The 21,138-nt window shown below is 42.0% G+C and overlaps 1 protein-coding gene and 1 non-coding gene across 5 annotated transcripts in view; one reads left to right on the top strand and one right to left on the bottom strand.

The window, feature by feature from the left end:
• LOC112221183 (bromodomain-containing protein 8) overlaps positions 1-18,722 on the bottom strand; it is a 71,800-nt gene extending 53,078 nt beyond the window's left edge. For 2 of the 4 annotated variants that reach the window (XM_024383337.2, XM_024383339.2), the window contains exons 1-10: positions 18,572-18,722; positions 7,753-7,849; positions 7,555-7,624; positions 6,209-6,258; positions 5,962-6,084; positions 5,667-5,747; positions 5,426-5,490; positions 5,150-5,310; positions 4,686-4,877; positions 3,740-3,836 (exon numbers count right to left, since the gene is read on the bottom strand). In XM_024383337.2, coding sequence (XP_024239105.1) covers positions 3,740-3,836; positions 4,686-4,877; positions 5,150-5,310; positions 5,426-5,490; positions 5,667-5,747; positions 5,962-6,084; positions 6,209-6,258; positions 7,555-7,624; positions 7,753-7,849; positions 18,572-18,590 — 955 coding nt within the window. In that variant the 5' untranslated portion in view covers positions 18,591-18,722. Of the gene's footprint in view, positions 1-3,739; positions 3,837-4,685; positions 4,878-5,149; positions 5,311-5,425; positions 5,491-5,666; positions 5,748-5,961; positions 6,085-6,208; positions 6,259-7,554; positions 7,625-7,752; positions 7,850-17,284; positions 17,304-17,766; positions 17,914-18,571 lie in introns of those variants that run through there. The other 2 variants (XM_024383338.2, XM_042303249.1) reach the window with 2 other exon arrangements.
• Positions 18,703-18,775, top strand: trnaa-agc. Its single transcript has one exon. It is a non-coding gene; the product is annotated as a tRNA-Ala (tRNA).
• Positions 18,776-21,138: the final 2,363 nt, after the last annotated feature.

Below are 21,138 nucleotides of genomic sequence, written 5' to 3'. Positions count from 1 at the left end.
ATAAACATCAATGCCTTTCTTAAAATCAATACACAAGTATATATTTTTAAACCTGCATATTTAGTTAATATTGCCTGCTAACATGACTCGTCGCGAACTGTGAAAACTATTTATTCCTAACAAAGACAGCCAACTTCGCCAAACGGGGGATGATTTAACAAAAGCGCATTTGCGGAAAAACTGTAAACATCAATGCATTTCTTAAAATCAACACACAGAAGTATATATTTTCAAACCTGCATATTTAGCTAAAAGAAATCCAGGTTAGCAGGCAATATTAACCAGGGGAAATTGTGTCACTTCTCTTGCGTTCATTGCACGCAGAGTCAGTGTATATGCAACAGTTTGGGCCCCCTAATTTGCCAGAATTTTACGTATTTATGACATAATATTGAAAGTTGTGCAATGTAACCGGAATATTTAGACTTAGGGATGCCACCCGTTAGATAAAATACGGAACGGTTGTTGGGGAATAATCAGAATTGGTTGGTAACATAGGTAAGATGTTTTATATTCATCATATGTTTGTAAGTTACTTCTCATCAGAATGTTATTTTTGTATAATACTGTGGCGGGGTTGCAGTATCTGTTCTATGTCAAGACTAAGTTGTTTGGGCCGGAGAGAGGGGAGAGTTCAAGCGTGTATCTCTTGGCTCCACAATGTCTGTGTGCCAGTCAGGGTTTCTCTGTGATCTTGACAAGATAGGATGGATTTGATATATGCCTGTTGATATGGAGGATTGGTTTATGGTTCTGAGTTTGAGAAAAGAACATAGTTTAGGAGACAAAGCTGAACGGTAAATTATGCCTATGCTGTCTCACTATGTGTGTCTTTGCTATAAAGGATCTCAGTTGAAATGTGTGAGGGACTCTCAGAGAATTCATTGATAGACACTGAATTGATCTGAGAGTCACAGGGTTGTGATAGAGCTCATATAATTAAAGATGGACTTTGTGATAACTAACTCTGACTTGTGTGTGGTTTGCTCTCATGATTTGGTAAATAGAGGAAATTTCCACGACACGGTTCCGTATTTCACTGAAAGAATAAACGTCTTGTTTTCGAGATGATAGTTTCCAGATTCGACCATATTAATGATCTAAGGCTCGTATTTCTGTGTGTTATTATGTTATAATTAAGTCTATGATTTGATAGAGCAGTCTGACTGAGCGGTGGTAGGCACCAGCAGGCTTGTAAGCATTCATTCATACAGCACTTTAGTGCGTTTTGCCAGCAGCTCTTCGCTGTGCTTCAAGCATTGGGCTGTTTATGACTTCAAGCCTATCAACTCCCGAGATTAGACTGGTGTAACCGTTGTGAAATGGCTAACTAGTTAGTGGGGTGCGCGCTAATAGCGTTTCAAAGTCACTCGCTCTGAGACTTGGAGTGGTTGTTCGCCTTGCTCTGCATGGGTAACGCTGCTTCGAGGGTGGCTGTTGTCGATGTGTTCCTGGTTCGAGCCCAGGTAGGGGCAAGGAGAGGGACGGAAGCTATACTGTCACACTGGCAATACTAAAGTGCCTATAAGAACATCCAATAGTCAAAGGTATATAAAAAGGTATATAAAATACAAATTGTATTGTAGAGAGAAATAGTCCTAATAGTAATAATCCTAATAGTCCTATAATTCCTATAACAACTACAACCTGGGAATATTGAAGACTCATGTTAAAAGGAACCACCAGCTTTCATATGTTCTCATGTTCTGAGCAAGGAACTTAAACGTTAGCTTTTTTACATGGCACATATTGCACTTTTACTTTCTTCTCCAACACTTTGTTTTTGCATTATTTAAACCAAATTGAACATGTTTCATTATTTATTTGAGGCTAAATTGATTTTATTGATGTATTATATTAAGTTAAAATAAGTGTTCATTCAGTATTGTTGTAATTGTCATTATTACAAATACATTAAATAAAATAAAACGTTTAAAAAAAAATATATATATATATATATTTTTAAATCAGCCGATTAATTAGTATCGGCTTTTCTTGGTCCTCCAATAATTGGTTTTGCGTTGAAAAATCATAATCGGTCGACCTCTAGTTCACACCAGACATCCTAACAATATTGCTGAACTGAAACAGTTTTGTAAATATGAATGGTCCAAAATTCCACCTGACCGTTGTGCAGGTCTGATCCGCAACTACAGAAAACGTTTGGTTGAGTTTACTGCTGCCAAAGGAGGGTCAACCAGTTATTAAATCCAAGGGTTCACATACTTTTCCCACCCTCCACATTGAATGTTTACATGATGTTCAATAAAAACATTAAAACATATAATTGCTTGTGTGTTATTAGTTTAAGCAGACTGTGTTTGTCTATTGTTGTGACTTAGATGAAGATCAGATCAAATTTTATGACCAATTTATGCAGAAATCCAGGTAGTTCCAAAGGGTTCAACATACTTTTTCTTGCCTCTGTAGATATTCCTTCCCTTTCTAGAGCGAGAGAGACAGCTGAGTTTAGAGAGAAACACTGACAGACTGACAGTGTGGGAGAGAGAGACAGCTGGGTTTAGAGAGAAACACTGACAGACAATGTGGGAGAGAGAGACAGCTGGGTTTAGAGAGAAACACTGACAGACTGACAATGTGGGAGAGAGAGACAGCTGGGTTTAGAGAGAAACACTGACAGACTGACAATGTGGGAGAGAGAGACAGCTGGGTTTAGAGAGAAACACTGACAGACTGACAGTGTGGGATTTAGAGAGAAACACTGACAGACAATGTGGGAGAGAGACAGCTGGGTTTAGAGAGAAACACTGACAGACTGACAGTGTGGGAGAGAGAGACAGCTGGGTTTAGAGAGAAACACTGACAGACTGACAGTGTGGGAGAGAGAGACAGCTGGGTTTAGAGAGAAACACTGACAGACAATGTGGGAGAGAGAGACAGCTGGGTTTAGAGAGAAACACTGACAGACTGACAGTGTGGGAGAGAGAGACAGCTGGGTTTAGAGAGAAACACTGACAGACTGACAATGTGGGAGAGAGAGACAGCTGGGTTTAGAGAGAAACACTGACAGACTGACAATGTGGGAGAGAGAGACAGCTGGGTTTAGAGAGAAACACTGACAGACTGACAGTGTGGGAGAGAGAGACAGCTGGGTTTAGAGAGAAACACTGACAGACAATGTGGGAGAGAGAGACAGCTGGGTTTAGAGAGAAACACTGACAGACTGACAGTGTGGGAGAGAGAGACAGCTGGGTTTAGAGAGAAACACTGACAGACTGACAATGTGGGAGAGAGAGACAGCTGGGTTTAGAGAGAAACACTGACAGACAATGTGGGAGAGAGAGACAGCTGGGTTTAGAGAGAAACACTGACAGACAGTGTGGGAGAGAGAGACAGCTGGGTTTAGAGAGAAACACTGACAGACTGACAGTGTGGGAGAGAGAGACAGCTGGGTTTAGAGAGAAACACTGACAGACTGACAGTGTGGGAGAGAGAGAGAAACAATGACAGACAGTTTGGGAGAGAGGGGAGGAGAAACAGATGAGAGACAGTTTTAAACTGTGTTGGGTAATGGGGGGGGTAATGTTTCCTGTTGGACACAACAAAGTACATCTAATAAAAGGACCAAGTCACACACTTTGCTTCTAAAAAAAACAAACATTTAAAGCACAGAAGCACACACCAGCACATATAGCACTCAACTAAAATACCAATCAACCCAAACACGTAACAGCCAGCCAGCTAGCGTGTCGGGTTATATCACGGTTGCCATAGTTACCGGAGCTGGCGACCTCAAAGCCTGCTGGCATATCAAGGGTTGTAGTGGGAACTCCTCCATTAGCCAGTCCTGCAGCAGCAACATCCCCCTCCACCACCTGACCCAGAGAGATTACATCAACAACACACAATATCCCTGATTCAACTGTTTTTACTGAGTGGCTTGGTACAGATGTAGGATCTGAATTTGACCTTTATGGTCACAGAAATTGAATTCTGTAGCAACAGGTATTGAATGTTTAGTCCATAATATTGCGTGATCTGTGGTTAGCCTATTAACTGACCAAAAGTAGGCTACATGAAAAGTGCAATATTGTTAAAGGGGAAATTCGCAGTTGAAACAATAAAGTTTGTTTCGATAAAAAGCTGATGGATGGGACTGGAGAAATGTAACCACTCTAAAATGCATAGACAGAGCTATGGATGCAAGGATTGACCATCCATTACGTCAAAAATCATAGTTTTAACCATATTTTGAGACTGTGCCGTTTACATTTGTTTTATTTACAAATATTGGAGTTAAACAAGATTATATTTGTAGTTCTGATGGGGTATGACAGTTGAACTAAGCTCATGAGGCATTTAGAAGTTATATTCTCAAGAATGAATGGGTACATATCATTCATTTATAAGTCAAAAAATGTATGTAGCAACTGCTGATTCCGCTTTAATATAACCATGTGTTAGTGTGGGTTTTCAGTGAATTTATGTAAATCACGGAGCTCATCTGCATTTCCTGCGGTGCAGCAAAATTCTCAGCAACAAGAGAGTGATCAAATTGAAACAGGAATTTCCAACACCAGTAGTTTGTGAAGGCAAACTTAATCTGGACTCTCTCCCTAAAACAGATCCACCCAATATAATCCAATATAACACAAAATAATCCAATAATTTCATCCCTTATTACTGCAAATCATCCATTTTTAAAATCCCTCTGTATTTCTCACCAGTCTGGGGCTAGCAGAAATCAGGCTTCCTTTCTTCAGCAGCTCTGAGAGGAGAGGGGAGGGAGGCGGCGTGGACTTCTGACTAAGGAGCCTCTTCTGTGGGGAGTCATCTACCAGAGACCCAAGGCTTCCCTCCTTAGGCAGCACCATTGGAGCATCCGACGATGGTAGAAACACAGCCACCCCCTGGGCCTAAGTGGACAGAATGGGGGAGAAAAAAACCCACCCTCCTCTATTTAATAGACCACAGCACTTCCACTGTATTCCTTCCAATACTGATAGAATTTTTCTTAGACCGTATTTGACCCATTTCGTGCATGCTGATGGAAGTGCAAGGCAGTGCTTGAATACAGAATACGCAAGTCACTTGTCATTTGCTACCAATACACACATCAACAACTGTTGAAGACAAAGAGCTAAACAAAGCAGGCATATGATGAACAGTATTTGGGTCCTTCCCTTACCACAATAGTGCCAGAGGTCTCCTCTGCCTGGGGCATGGTTGTGTCTGTTGGGGGTGTGGGGGTATCTGTCTGTGCCTCCATGCTCGTGGGACTGGCACCCAGAGGGGAGCGTACAGTGACACTGGGCACCCGCTTGGGTGTGTTCTTAACCGCTTGGCGAGCTGAGATCAGAGAGTAAGGGTTGTTATCACTAGTAGTTCCTGAGCTTAATCATTGGTCCAATCAGTGGTGCCCAAACATTTGGATGATTATTATTACTATTAGGCCAAAGCTTACCCTGATAGGCTATATCTGTGGCCTTCTTCTTAAGATCTGCCTCATCCTCATCCTGCTTCTTTTTCCTTCCAAACAAAACCATTTTAAAACACAATCTTCACTGCTAAATCTGGTACAGAATGTACACTCTGAATCACAATGTAGTGTATACAACAAATAAACACAAAGACACTGGTGGACAGACAGACATGCAGACACAAATCGAGAGACAGACAGGTGGACAGACAGACCGGTTTCTTACTGTGATACTTCTGTCCACAGATCCTCCAGCCGGGAGTCCAGATGTCCGGTCTGGATCAGATCCACCTCCTTCTTCAGCTTCCTGTCAGAGCAGGAAGTAGAGGTCACATTGTCATCTACAATGGCTTTGAACAGAAACATTGGCTATGCATTGAGCGCGATGGGTTTAATGTGTGAGAGCGGGAGAGTGCATGAGTGTGTGTGTAATGTGATAGAGATAACAAGAGAGAGAGAGACAGAAAGACAGAGTGAGAGGTTGAATGGGTGTGTGAGCAAGAGTGCCCATATGTCTTGACCTGTATTTGTCCTGTGTGTCTCTCAGTAGTTTCTTCAGCTCCTCTATCCTCTCGGCAGTAAGTCGTCGAACGATTACATCCTCGATGGTCTCCACCACCTCACCCTTTTCCCCACGCTTACGCCTGAAACAGCAATGTACATTAGACACATGATTACACTATGTGGGAACTGCTCTGATGACAGCTGGAGAGCTACCTACGCAACAGAATACTCCAATAAAGTGCATGTGTGTGTTTGTGTACTCACTTTGGAGCCTCTGTGGTCTCCAGCAGCTCAGAGTACTGAGAGGCACAGTGCTGTGGGGGTCAGAGACACAGACAGCAAGTTATATACATTATATATACACACAAATGTATGTGGACACCCCTCCAAATTAGTGGATTCGGCTATTTCAGCCACACCAGTTGCTGACAGGTGTATAAAATTGAGTACGGCCATGCAACCTCCATAGACAAACATTGGCAGTAGAATGGCCTTCCTGAAGAGCTCAGTGACTTTCAAAGTGGCACTGTCATTGGATGCCACCATTCCAACAAGTCAGTTTGTCAAATTTCTGCCCCACTAGAGCTGCCACAAACAACTGTAAGTGCTGTTATTATGAATTGGAAACGTCTAGGAGCAACAACAGCTCAGCCGCAAAGTGGTAGGCCACACAAGCTCACAGAATGGGACTGCCGAGTGCTGACGCACGTAGTGTGCAAAAATAGTCTGTCCTCGGTTGCAAAACTCACTACTGAGTTCCAAACTGCCTCTGGAAACAACGTCAGCACAATAACTGTTGGTCGGGAGCTTCATGAAATGGGTTTCCATGGCCGAGCAGGCGCACACAAGCCTAAGATCACCATGTGCAATGCCAAGCGTCGGCTGGGAGTGGTTTAAAGCTCGGCACCATTAGACTTTGGACCAGTGGAAAAGTGTTCTCTGGAGTGATTAGTCATGCTTCACCATCTGGCAGTCCGACTGACGAATCTGGGTTTCGTGGATACCAGGAGAACGCTACCTGCCGAATGCATAGTGACAACTATAAAGTTTGGTGGAGGAGGAATAATGCTGGGGCTGTTTTTCATGGTTCGGGCTAGGCCCCTTAGTTTCAGTGAAGGGAAATCTTAACGCTACAGAATAAAATTACATTAGACGATTCTGTTTCAGCATGAAAATTCCCTTGTGCACAAAGCGAGGTCCATACAGAAATGGTTTCTCGAGATCGGTGTGGAAGAACTTGACTGGCCTGCACAGAGCCCTGACCTCAACCCCATCGAACACCTTTAGGATGAATTGGAACGCCGACTTCGAGACAGGCCTAATCGCCCAACATCAGCACCCGACCACACTAATGCTCATGGCTGAATGGAAGAACGTCCCCACAGCAATGTTCTAACGTCTAGTGGAAAGCCTTCCCAGAAGAGTGGAGGTTGTTATAGCAGCAAATGGGGGACCAACTCCATATTAATGCATATGATTTTAGAATGAGACGTTCGACTAGCAGGTGTCCACATGCTTTTGGTCATGTGCTCATATATAGTAGCTGACCTTTTAACCTTGTTCATCATGACAGAGATTAATTGTTGTGTCACAGCGTGTCTGTCTCATACCTTCTGAGAAAACCAGTCTGGAGGGCGGCCTTGCTCTGAGAAAGGCTTGATGGCTCTGCTGACAGACACCCTGAAAGGCAGGAGGACAATCAAGTAGTGTACACAAATGACCATGTAGAAAAGTTTACAATGCACACTAGAGAAAGAAAAACATGTAGATGACAGATGGGAAAAAGTTGGTAGTGTGTGTTTGTTTACCAGTTTTGGTCTCCGCTTCTCATAACAGAGGAGGCTAGGCATAGTTTCTCCCTCAATGACCACGGTTCCGTCGGGCCAACGGACAGCATCTTGTGTTCTACATAAAGACAGAGATAAGGAAATTATGAAGATTGGAAGAGGTAGGTCAGCAATAGCCCATACATAGATGCTAACTACCTTTAGCTCCTATAGACGATAGTATCTTCTGGCCGGGGGAGTTTTGTTAAAACCTATATATTTGTTACCTTTATTCAACTAGGCAAGTCAGTTAAGAACAAATTATTTACAATGACCGGACGACGTGGGGCCAATTTTGCACCACCCTATGGGACTCCCAATCACGGCCAGATGTGATGCAGCCTGGTTCCAAACCAGGTACTGCAGTGGCGCCTCTTGCACTGAGATGCAGTGTCTTAGACCACTGTGCCACTCGGGAGGGATAAATCAACCCCAAAACCACTAATTCCTACGATTAATAGTGTTAAATAACACTAATATGTGATAACTATTTTTGTGAACAAATGTTTCATGTTGTCATTACAACAAGGTTGGAAGAAATGTGAAAATCTTCTTGGGAAATCTGTTGCAGCTCAAGTCTACTACAAAACCCACAATACAATGCTGTCTCTCTGGGCTGGCTAGCTAGTTAGGTAGCTAGAAAACATAGCTACACACAACAATACCAGCACGTGAAGTAGCTAGCTAGCAATCGGCTAAACAAACTGTGATATAAATGTAAGAGTCTCTCTCACATAAGTTCAACTTGCAGTTCGTATCTGCCCAGGGCACGTTTCTTTCACACAGAGATACCTTTGAGGAGATGGGAAACTATTTGAATCGTATTAACGGCCATTGTGTATGTTGACAGTGCATCGTCAATTGACCAAGCTTTGCATTCTGGGACAAGGAGAGCTCTCCTTCAAGTAGTGAATGGGAATCAATCGGGCGCCTGCTCAAAAACGGAACCTTGGCATGAATTTCGCAAAGAAGAAGTACAACATTGCAAATCTTTTCCAAGATGTGTGATAATTAACATGTTCTCTGTAGTATCGTATAGCTTTGGAATTGTAACATTACGTACTTTTGAGGAAAATAGGCAGGTACCCCGACTTTGAGAAGGGATTGCGTGACGGTTAGTTTAGAAACCGCGTGCAGCATAAGGACAACGTGAATGCGATGGGTCGACAGTCAGTTGGGTGGGGCGTTTCTCCATTTATTGCCCATTGGGATACCTCCCTCATCCTTTCTGTAATATCTCTGTTTTCAACAGACACACATGGTGCAGTGCAACATGGTACTTGGAAGGAGAAACAGAGATTAATAATTCGGTACACTGTTGAGATTTAGATATGCTCAGTGAAATATATACAGTGCCTTGCGAAAGTATTCGGCCCCCTTGAACTTTGCGACCTTTTGCCACATTTCAGGCTTCAAATATAAAGATATAAAACTGTATTTTTATGTGAAGAATCAACAACAAGTGGGACACAATCATGAAGTGGAACGACATCTATTGGATATTTCAAACTTTTTTAACAAATCAAAAACTGAAAAATTGGGCGTGCAAAATTATTCAGCCCCTTTACTTTCAGTGCAGCAAACTCTCTCCAGAAGTTCAGTGAGGATCTCTGAATGATCCAATGTTGACCTAAATGACTAATGATGATAAATACAATCCACCTGTGTGTAATCAAGTCTCCGTATAAATGCACCTGCACTGTGATAGTCTCAGAGGTCCGTTAAAAGCGCAGAGAGCATCATGAAGAACAAGGAACACACCAGGCAGGTCCGAGATACTGTTGTGAAGAAGTTTAAAGCCGGATTTGGATACAAAAAGATTTCCCAAGCTTTAAACATCCCAAGGAGCACTGTGCAAGTGATAATATTGAAATGGAAGGAGTATCAGACCACTGCAAATCTACCAAGACCTGGCCGTCCCTCTAAACTTTCAGCTCATACAAGGAGAAGACTGATCAGAGATGCAGCCAAGAGGCCCATGATCACTCTGGATGAACTGCAGAGATCTACAGCTGAGGTGGGAGACTCTGTCCATAGGACAACAATCAGTCGTATATTGCACAAATCTGGCCTTGATGGAAGAGTGGCAAGAAGAAAGCCATTTCTTAAAGATATCCATAAAAAGTGTTGTTTAAAGTTTGCCACAAGCCACCTGGGAGACACACCAAACATGTGGAAGAAGGTGCTCTGGTCAGATGAAACCAAAATTGAACTGCTTGGCAACAATGCAAAACGTTATGTTTGGCGTAAAAGCAACACAGCTCATCACCCTGAACACACCATCCCCACTGTCAAACATGGTGGTGGCAGCATCATGGTTTGGGCCTGCTTTTCTTCAGCAGGGACAGGGAAGATGGTTAAAATTGATGGGAAGATGGATGGAGCCAAATACAGGACCATTCTGGAAGAAAACCTGATGGAGTCTGCAAAAGACCTGAGACTGGGACGGAGATTTGTCTTCCAACAAGCCAATGATCCAAAACATAAAGCAAAATCTACAATGGAATGGTTCAAAAATAAACATATCCAGGTGTTAGAATGGCCAAGTCAAAGTCCAGACCTGAATCCAATCGAGAATCTGTGAAAGAACTGAAAACTGCTGTTCACAAATGCTCTCCATCCAACCTCACTGAGCTCAAGCTGTTTTGCAAGGAGGAATGGGAAAAAATGTCAGTCTCTCGATGCGCAAAACTGATAGAGACATACCCCAAGCGACTTACAGCTGTAATCGCAGCAAAAGGTGGCGCTACAAAGTATTAACTTAAGGGGACTGAATAATTTTGCACGCCCAATTTTTCAGTTTTTGATTTGTTAAAAAAGTTTGAAATATCCAATAAATGTCGTTCCACTTCATGATTGTGTCCCACTTGTTGTTGATTCTTCACAAAAAAATACAGTTTTATATCTTTATGTTTGAAGCCTGAAATGTGGCAAAAGGTCGCAAAGTTCAAGGGGGCCGAATACTTTCGCAAGGCACTGTACTTTGTCATGACGATATCAACAGATGGATGTGTTCTAGACAAGTATGCCCATACCATCTACTGGCTGATTTGGCGACATTAGCGTATTATCCCCTAGGTAGCCTAGTGTTAGAGCGTTGGACCGAAAGGTTGCAAGATCAAATCCCCGAGCTGACAAGGTACAAATCTGTCGTTCTGCCCCTGAACAAGGCAGTTAACCCACTGTTCCTAGGCCGTCATTGAAAATAAGAATTTGTTCTTAACTGACTTGCCTAGTTAAATAAAAGGTACAAAAAATAAATATATATTTGGCCTTGTGTTTTAGGTTACTGTCCTGCTGAAAGGGGAATTTTTCCCCCAGTGTCTATTGGAAAGCAGACTGAATAAATGTTTTCCTCTAGGATTTTGCCTGTACTTAGCGCTATTCAATGTATTATTATTATTATTTTTAAAAGCTCCCTAGTCCTTGCTGATGACAAGCATACCCATAACATAATGCAGACACCACCATGCTTGAAAATATTAAGAGTGGTACTCAGTGGCGTGTTGTGTTGTGTTGTATTTGCCCCAAATATAACGCTTTGTATTCTGGACATAAAATTAATTTCTTTGGCAAATTATTGCAGATTTATTTTAGTACCTTTTTGCAAACAGGATGCATGTTTTGGAATATTTTTATTCTGTAAAGGCTTCCTCCTTTTCACTCTGTCATTTAGGTTAGTATTGTGGATTATTTTATTTATCCGTTATTTTACCAGGTAAGTTGACTGAGAACACGTTCTCATTTACAGCAATGACCTGGGGAATAGTTACAGGGGAGAGTTTCGCAAACAAGAAGTACAACATTGCAAATGTTCTCCAAGATGTGTGATAATTAATGTGTTCTCTATGGTATCGTATAGCTTTGGAATCGTAACATTATGTACTTTTGTTGTTCGTCCATCCTCAGTTTTATCCTATCACAGCCATTAAACTCTCTAAAGTCACCATTGGCCTCATGGTGAAATCCCTGAGCAGTTTCCTTCCTCTCCTGCAACTAAGTTAGGAAGGACACATGCATCTTTGTATTGATACACCAACCAAAGTGTAATTAAGGATGAGGTAGTCATTCAAAAATCATGTTATAACATTATTATTGCACACAGAGCAAGCCCATGTGACTTGTTAAGCAAATTATTACTCCTGAACTTTAGGATGGCCATAACAAAGGGGTCGAATACTTGTTGACAGAAGACATTTCAGCTTTTCATTTTTTTAAATTAATTTGTAAAAAAAAATGTAAAACCTAATTCCACTTTGACAATATTGGATATTATTTGTAAACCGGCGACCCAAAATCTATATTTAACTATCAAACAGGCAAAGCGTCAATACAGGACTAAGATTGAATCGTACTACACTGGCTGTGACGCTCGTTGGATGTAGCAGGGCTGGCAAACTATTACAAACTACAGAGGGAAGCACAGCCACGAGCTGCCCAGTGACACGAACCTACCAGGCGAGCTAAATTATGTCTATGCTCGCTTCTTGGCAAGTAACACTGAAACATGCATTAGAGCATCAGCTGTTCCGGACGACTGTGTGATCAACCTCTCCGTAGCCGATGTCAGTAAGACCTTTAAACAGGTCAACATTCACAAGCCTGCAGGGCAAAGCGGATTACCAGGACGTGTACTCCGAGCATGCATGTGTCTTCACTGACATTTTCAATCTCTCCCTGTCTGAGTCTGTAATACCAACATGTTTCAAGCAGACCACCATAGTCCCCGTGCCCAAGAACACTAAGGTAGCATGCCTTAATCACTACCGACCCGTAGCACTCACGTCTGTAGCCATGAAGTGCTTTGAAAGGCTGGTCATGGCTCACATCAACAACATTATCCCAGAAACACTAGACCCACTCCAATTTGCATACCGCCCCAACAGATCCACAGATGACGCAATCTCTATTGCACTCAACACTGCCCTTTCCCAACTGGACAAAAGGAACACCTATGTGAGAATGCTATTCATTGACTACAGCTAAGCGTTCAACACCATAGTGCCCTCAAAGTTCATCACTACGCTAAGGACCCTGGGACTAAATTCCTCCCTCTGCAACTGGATCCTGGACTTCCTGACGGGCAGCCCCAGGTGGTAAGGGTAGGGAACAACACATCCGCCACGCTGATCCTCAGCATGGGGGCCCCTCGGGTGCATGCTCAGTCCCCTCCTGTACTCCATGTTCGCTCATGACTGCATGGCCAGGCACAACTCCAACACCATCATCAAGTTTGCCGAAGACTACAGTGGTTGGCCTGACCACCGACAACGATGAGACAGCTCATAGGGAGGTGGTCAGAGACCTGGCCATGTGGTGCCAGGACAACAACCTCTCCCGCAACGTGATCAAGACAAAGGAGATAATTGTGGACTACAGGAAAAGGAGGACCGAGCATTCCCCAATTCTCATCGACGGGCTGTAGCAGAACAGTTTGAGAGCTTCAAATTCTAGGGTGTCCATATCACCAACAAACTATTATGGTTCAAACACACTAAGACAGTCGTGAAGAGGACACTGCAAAGCCTATACCCCCTCAAGCCTGAAAAGATAAGACAGTCATGAAGAGGACACTGCAAAGCCTATAATCTTAATCTTCATCACTGGAGATGTTTTAAAAATATTTTTATTTTACCTTATTTGAACTAGGCAAGTCAATTAAGAACAAACTATTATTTTCAATGACGGCCTATATACACAGGAATTGCTTACCATGACAACATTGAATGTTCCTGAGTGGCCTAGTTACAGTTGTGACTTAAATCTGCTTGAAAATCTATGGCAAGACTTAAGACTCAAGAGCTAGAAGAGTTTTTTAAAGAATAATGTGCAAATATTGTACAATCCAGTTTCTGCAACGCTCTTAGAGACTTACCCAGAAAGCTTCACATGTTAAGTTTGCAGTGACAAGGTAAAAATCTGTCGTTCTGCCCCTGAACAAGGATGTTAACCCACTGTTCCTAGGCTGTCATTGAAAATAAGAATTTGTTCTTAACTGACTTGCCTAGATAAATAAATAAAATAAACACGTATCGCTTGCAGTACGGTTTTGGAAACATAAGGAACGTATCTTTCATATCAGCTATTTTTTTTTCTAAAACCAAAAGGTTAAATTACAACACACCTTTATAGTGTTTGGTTTCACACACTGCCATATGTCCTGTTACAGCGCTAGTTTACAGAAAACAGACGGAAGACAGTCGACTGCCTGTGCTAATTACCTACAAACACCTGTGTGTAAACGGAAGACAGTCGACTGCCTGTGCTAATTACCTACAAACACCTGTGTGTAAACGGAAGACAGTCGACTGCCTGTGCTAATTACCTACAAACACCTGTGTGTAAACGGAAGACAGTCGACTGCCTGTGCTAATTACCTACAAACACCTGTGTGTAAACGGAAGACAGTCGATTGCCTGTGCTAATTACCTACAAACACCTGTGTGCTAAACGGAAGACAGTCGACTGCCTGTGCTAATTACCTACAAACACCTGTGTGTAAACGGAAGACAGTCGACTGCCTGTGCTAATTACCTACAAACACCTGTTCGACTGCCTGTGCTAAAACACCTGTGTCGACTGCCTGTGCTAATTACCTACAAACACCTGTGTGTAAACGGAAGACAGTCGACTGCCTGTGCTAATTACCTACAAACACCTGTGTGTAAACGGAAGACAGTCGATGTGCCTGTGTGTAAACGGAAGACAGTCGACTGCCTGTGCTAATTACCTACAAACACCTGTGTGTAAACGGAAGACAGTCGACTGCCTGTGCCCTACAAACACCTGTGTGTAAACGGAAGACAGTCGACTGCCTGTGCTAATTACCTACAAACACCTGTGTGTAAACGGAAGACAGTCGACTGCCTGTGCTAATTACCTACAAACACCTGTGTGTAAACGGAAGACAGTCGACTGCCTGTGCTAATTACCTACAAACACCTGTGTGTAAACGGAAGACAGTCGATTGCCTGTGCTAATTACCTACAAACACCTGTGTGTAAACGGAAGACAGTCGATTGCCTGTGCTAATTACCTACAAACACCTGTGTGTAAACGGAAGACAGTCGACTGCCTGTGCTAATTACCTACAAACACCTGTGTGTAAACGGAAGACAGTCGACTGCCTGTGCTAATTACCTACAAACACCTGTGTGTAAACGGAAGACAGTCGACTGCCTGTGCTAATTACCTACAAACACCTGTGTGTAAACGGAAGACAGTCGACTGCCTGTGCTAGTGTGTAAACGGAAGACAGTCGATGCCTGTGCTAATTACCTACAAACACCTGTGTGTAAACGGAAGACAGTCGACTGCCTGTGCTAATTACCTACAAACACCTGTGTGTAAACGGAAGACAGTCGACTGCCTGTGCTAATTACCTACAAACACCTGTGTGTAAACGGAAGACAGTCGACTGCCTGTGCTAATTACCTACAAACACCTGTGTGTAAACGGAAGACAGTCGACTGCCTGTGCTAATTACCTACAAACACCTGTGTGTAAACGGAAGACAGTCGATTGCCTGTGCTAATTACCTACAAACACCTGTGTGTAAACGGAAGACAGTCGACTGCCTGTGCTAATTACCTACAAACACCTGTGTGTAAACGGAAGACAGTCGACTGCCTGTGCTAATTACCTACAAACACCTGTGTGTAAACGGAAGACAGTCGACTGCCTGTGCTAATTACCTACAAACACCTGTGTGTAAACGGAAGACAGTCGACTGCCTGTGCTAATTACCTACAAACACCTGTGTGTAAACGGAAGACAGTCGATTGCCTGTGCTAATTACCTACAAACACCTGTGTGTAAACGGAAGACAGTCGATTGCCTGTGCTAATTACCTACAAACACCTGTGTGTAAACGGAAGACAGTCGATTGCCTGTGCTAATTACCTACAAACACCTGTGTGTAAACGGAAGACAGTCGACTGCCTGTGCTAATTACCTACAAACACCTGTGTGTAAACGGAAGACAGTCGACTGCCTGTGCTAATTACCTACAAACACCTGTGTGTAAACGGAAGACAGTCGACTGCCTGTGCTAATTACCTACAAACACCTGTGTGTAAACGGAAGACAGTCGACTGCCTGTGCTAATTACCTACAAACACCTGTGTGTAAACGGAAGACAGTCGACTGCCTGTGCTAATTACCTACAAACACCTGTGTGTAAACGGAAGACAGTCGACTGCCTGTGCTAATTACCTACAAACACCTGTGTGTAAACGGAAGACAGTCGACTGCCTGTGCTAATTACCTACAAACACCTGTGTGTAAACGGAAGACAGTCGACTGCCTGTGCTAATTACCTACAAACACCTGTGTGTAAACGGAAGACAGTCGACTGCCTGTGCTAATTACCTACAAACACCTGTGTGTAAACGGAAGACGGACGCCACAAACGTGTTGTCACTGACAAATACTGTCGACTGCAACTGTGCTAAAACAGTAAGTGTGTATTTGTGAAATTATTTCGATGTGATATGAAAGGAGAGGAATTCATGTTTCTAGAACTGTACCGCAATTGAGAATCGATTCATGTTAATGTTCAGACCGAGTGTCCTGCTCTCAACAAAACTTCCCCTTACAGAAGACTCCTTCGTCCAATGACTCATTACCGAGAGTCATGATCAAGAGCTACGCCTAACCCTAAGTCCAGGTTGGACATTTAGATGGAGTATTTGGCTGCCAGAGCCAATTCGCCTCTAAATAGAACATGAAAGGTCCTTGGACTACAAGGAGTAACATTATGCTCCTTTAGTCTATTATTAGGCTAACTTAGATTTGACCAGGGATGCAAACTGCTGAGGGCCCAAAAAGGTTACACTTTTTTTTGCATCGAAACATGCAAAAAAATCCCTGCTAGGGGGAAATGGAGCTTTTAACTAATTAAACAACAAAGAATATGATCTACATGATCAGTCTGTGTGTAAAATAAAAAGTGGTTAATGTGAACCTAACTCAGAGCTAAAAATGTAAAGGAAGCAATCCAATATTATTTGTTGCCTAGACTTTACTGCAAATGACACTCAAGTCTTGAAAAAAAACAATACACTAATATTGCAGTTAGCCATGACAGCCTTCATAATAGAACGCTTGTGACCACACACATAAATATTGCACTTGGAGAAAAAAACATCTTAAAGTAGAAATAGAATGAAACAAACTGGCATTCTATATTTTCTCTATTATAGTGGCCACTATAGACACAAATCAAATGCACAAGGCTACACGTGTGCAAAAATAACATTCACTGAGTAAAACTAAGTATAATCCCCCCACTCACACACACACACACACACCCCACACACACACACACACACACACACACACACACACACACACACACACACACACACGTTACTGTCAAGTTCAACACAACAAAAGCAATATCTTTGGGCTACACTGCACATTAATACATTGGATACTTTCTGTCTGTGGACATCTGTTCTACAATGTACCAGCAAAAGTGAGAAAGAGGGAAAGTGTGTGGTGTTCCTTTCACCTCTGTAGTGGCATTCAGCTTAAGCCAGGCCCAGCTCCAACTACACTTGATCCCTGAATCTACTTGTTTAACAACCAACGACTAATTTTCACCTAATTCTCTCATTCTGAAAATTAATCACATACAGTAAAGGGAAACATTAGTTAACAGATAGTGGTTCGTTCCTTTGCTAGTTAACGTTTCACACAGATTGCCAGGGTCCAGTAAGCAACTAACGCGTTATAACTTGAGGAACGTATACCAGTTAACACTATAGCGAATTGGTTAGGTTACTAATGTTAGTTAATCTGATGTTGTAAAGTTAGCTAGCTAACGTTAGCTGTCCGACTTTTAGCAAGCACATTTTCACACCATAAACTCAATTATTTGATCAGATAAATTGGATAATGTTGCTCAACATTTTTATGGCTAGCTAATGGAGAATTCGATCCAGCTAGCAAGATACAACGCTAATAGTTGTTCCACCACACTTCCTCCCTCACCTCAAACTTTCCAAAATGACAGTAGTTTTTCAGTTACAGCTCATGAAGTACGCTTCATCACCTTCTCCGTGGTCAAGCTTAACGTTACCGCTTCGTTATCGTTCAGGGGACGAGCTGCTGTAACTGGCAAGCTGCCTTGACAGAGCGCGCGCGGATGCTGTCTCTTCTCTCTTCAGCCGCGTGCTGCGCTGCATTCTGTTGTTATGTGAACGATTGGCTGAGCCTTGGATACAGCCAGTATTGCTACAAACGCGCATCACTCGTGCACTTACAGCTAGTAGTGATCCAACCCCCCCAAAAAAACTTTTTTTCATCGGATCTACACGAATTACGTAAGTCACCTATTTTGGATTCAAAACGGTGAATTTCGCCGAAATGTGACTAGTTTGCATCCCTGGATTTGACAGGTCGCTGCGCAGGGGTGATGGGGGAACCAATCTTCGCCTAGATTTGAGCTCTGACCTAACTAGTTAGCTAAACAGCAAGCTACAATCTTGTTAATGCAAAGAAAGCTACAATCTTGTTAATGCAAAGAAAGCTACAATCTAGCTAACTAGAAAAGCATAACATCACCACTTAGCTAGCTAGGTAATCTAACCCAATATTTGTTTTTGTTGTTTACCATATTCGGCTAGGAATTTAGCTAGCTAGCTTGCCCGGCGCTAACAAAACCCAGGAAGGCTAACTAGACAAATATAATGTATAAAGCCAGCTAGCTACAAACATATTGTAGATTACATTTGAAATGTATGTGTACGTTGTAGCTGCATTTGCAAGCAAGCAAACAATAACAAATAATACTCACTCCCGACTCCACTCGCCATTTTTTTCTTTGTCGACGGGGCCTCGCCACTAAACTTCCGCCGGAATCATTTCAATGTAGTACAGGCGCTGACGATGACATACCAAGAAATCACATACCCTCTTCTTAATACAGGGGGATTAGCTCAAATGGTAGAGCGCTCGCTTAGCATGCGAGAGGTAGCGGGATCGATGCCCGCATCCTCCATTCTTTGAATTTCATATGATATGATATGTGTGTTATGTTAGAAATGGATGTTGCTGCAGTTCTGTTTTTGTAACTTTTGCAGTGTTGGAAAAAGTATTCAATTGTCAAACTTGAGTAAAAGTAAAGATACCCGAATAGAAAATGACTCAAGTAAAATACTAATTGAGTAAAAGTCTAAAAGTATTTGGTTTGAAATATATTTAACTATTAAAAGTACATGGAATTGCTAAAATGTACTTAAGTATCAAAAGTCAAAGTATACACTACTTTACACCACTGGACTTTTGTGACCTTTTTCGCCCATCATGGTCAAATCATCCTAAAGTACAGTATGTAAAATGTTTTTAGGTATGATGTAGTTTGTTGATTAAGACGACATGGAAGCATGTCAAATGTATGATTAAAAAAACAGCCGTTGTGTCGGGTTATGAGTAAAGTAGGACATTTATCATAGGAGTAACGGGAGTATCCTACGGATGTGTCCTACTCCGGGGCATGGTCACGTTAAGCCCCGCCCCACCGTGTGTATCTATAATGTGACTGCTGAAAGGATATTTGGTTTATCCAAACAGCTGCGATCTAGCTAGTTTTTTGTGTGCTAAATTTGATCTCTCATCAAAATGACGACAAGCGAAATACGGTGGCTGATAAGGAAAACACAACAACAATGTTATGGTGGCTCATTAGGAAGATGAAACGCATTTTAAAATTCATGACACTGAAACAAAAGTGGTAAACAGCAAGTACGCCTACACATGTTTTTATATTCCGATATGATATCGATATCAAATTAAAAAAAGTATGAAACTGATATCAATATGGACTTTCCATATTGGTGGCCAACATTACTCATGAATCATGATCAGATCAGCTCACCTATAGGAATAATCACATCAATGAGCTCCCGAGTGGCACAGTGGTCTAAGGCACTGCATTTCAGTACAATAGGCATCACTGCGGTCCTTGGTTTGAATCCAAGCTGTGTCACATCTGGCTGTGATTGGGAGTCCCATAGGGCGGCGCACAATTGGCCCAGCAAATGAATTACTTAAAAATCATACAATGTGATTTTCTGGATTTTTGTTTAAGATTCCGTCTCTCACAGTTGAAGTGTACCTATGATAAAAATGACAGACCTCTACATGCTTTGTAAGTAGGAAACACTGCCGATTTTGCAGGTTATCAAATACTTGTTCTCCCCACTGTATAACGTGATTTGACGTAATTTTATCTGTGGCCAATGACATTGAGCCTTCTTGGAAGGGCACTTCTAATGGAAATCTATGACAGGACCTAAAGGGCTTGAATTTTTTATGTCTACCTTTACTAAGGATGGGTAATGTAGTTTCTCCATGAGTGACAGAACACTAAGCCAATCACGGTGCAATGCTCTGATTTTCTGCTGACTTGTCCCACCACCACAGAAAGCACTGAGCTAGGCTTAAACACCTGCATTTGGGAGCTGCCTTACTCAAGAAAACAAAAAAGAGACCATGTTTGTCTTTTTTAACTCAATGATATATATATGTTTTTGACATTGTTAGCAAACAGATATGTGACTTGTTTTAATGCCAAAATACATGCAAAACAGACAAGCCTCCCCACCAAAAAATATTTAAATATATATTTTTTTGCTAAAAATGTGGGGCCATTGCCCTTATCCAACCCTAACTGTTTTTAAACTTCAATGGGGTGACTTCAGAGTTTAACGACCCAAGGACCCTGTTTAGACTTTTCTGTCACATTTTTACCTATAGGTACCTATGGGTAAGATCCTGCTGATCTTGCTCTGCTGAAGTGCAATAGCAGACTCTAGTGGTTAGATGCTATCATGGCATTCTGATATAATATGACTTGGTGCCATCAGTAGCAATTATTTGATTGGTTCTTATGACTCCAGTTAGTCACTCCTATGAATATGACAGCTTAAAGCAAGTGTTATAATGCATCATAAGTGTATCAAAAGGCATTTCAAATGCAGTTATGAAGCATGATGTGTGTGTGTGCTTCGTAGAAAGTATCAGCACATCTGTTCTCAACTAATCTTTATTAAAAAGTTAAATCAACTCAGTAAAAGTTCACAGTTTGGATTGTTTTATCTATATTAACAGATATCATTTTCAGGACTCATTCAATCTTATCATAGCAAAGTGACGTGAGCTCATGGCAGCCATAAAAGGAGAACAAAACATTTATGCACTAAGCGATGGTTTCCCAGACCCAGATTTAAGCCAAATCCTGGACAAACAATAATTAGCAATGGAACATGGTCATTGAAAGTGCATTATAGTCCAGGACTAGGCTTAATACCAGGCCTACGGATGTTAAACATAATGCCCTTTGCTACCACACACACATACACT

Source organism: Oncorhynchus tshawytscha, linkage group LG21, assembly GCF_018296145.1.
Source record: "Oncorhynchus tshawytscha isolate Ot180627B linkage group LG21, Otsh_v2.0, whole genome shotgun sequence".
Taxonomy (NCBI): Eukaryota; Metazoa; Chordata; class Actinopteri; order Salmoniformes; family Salmonidae; genus Oncorhynchus; species Oncorhynchus tshawytscha.
The sequence above is the reverse complement of the archived record's forward strand: the minus strand, read 5'-3'. Positions and strand labels throughout refer to the sequence as shown.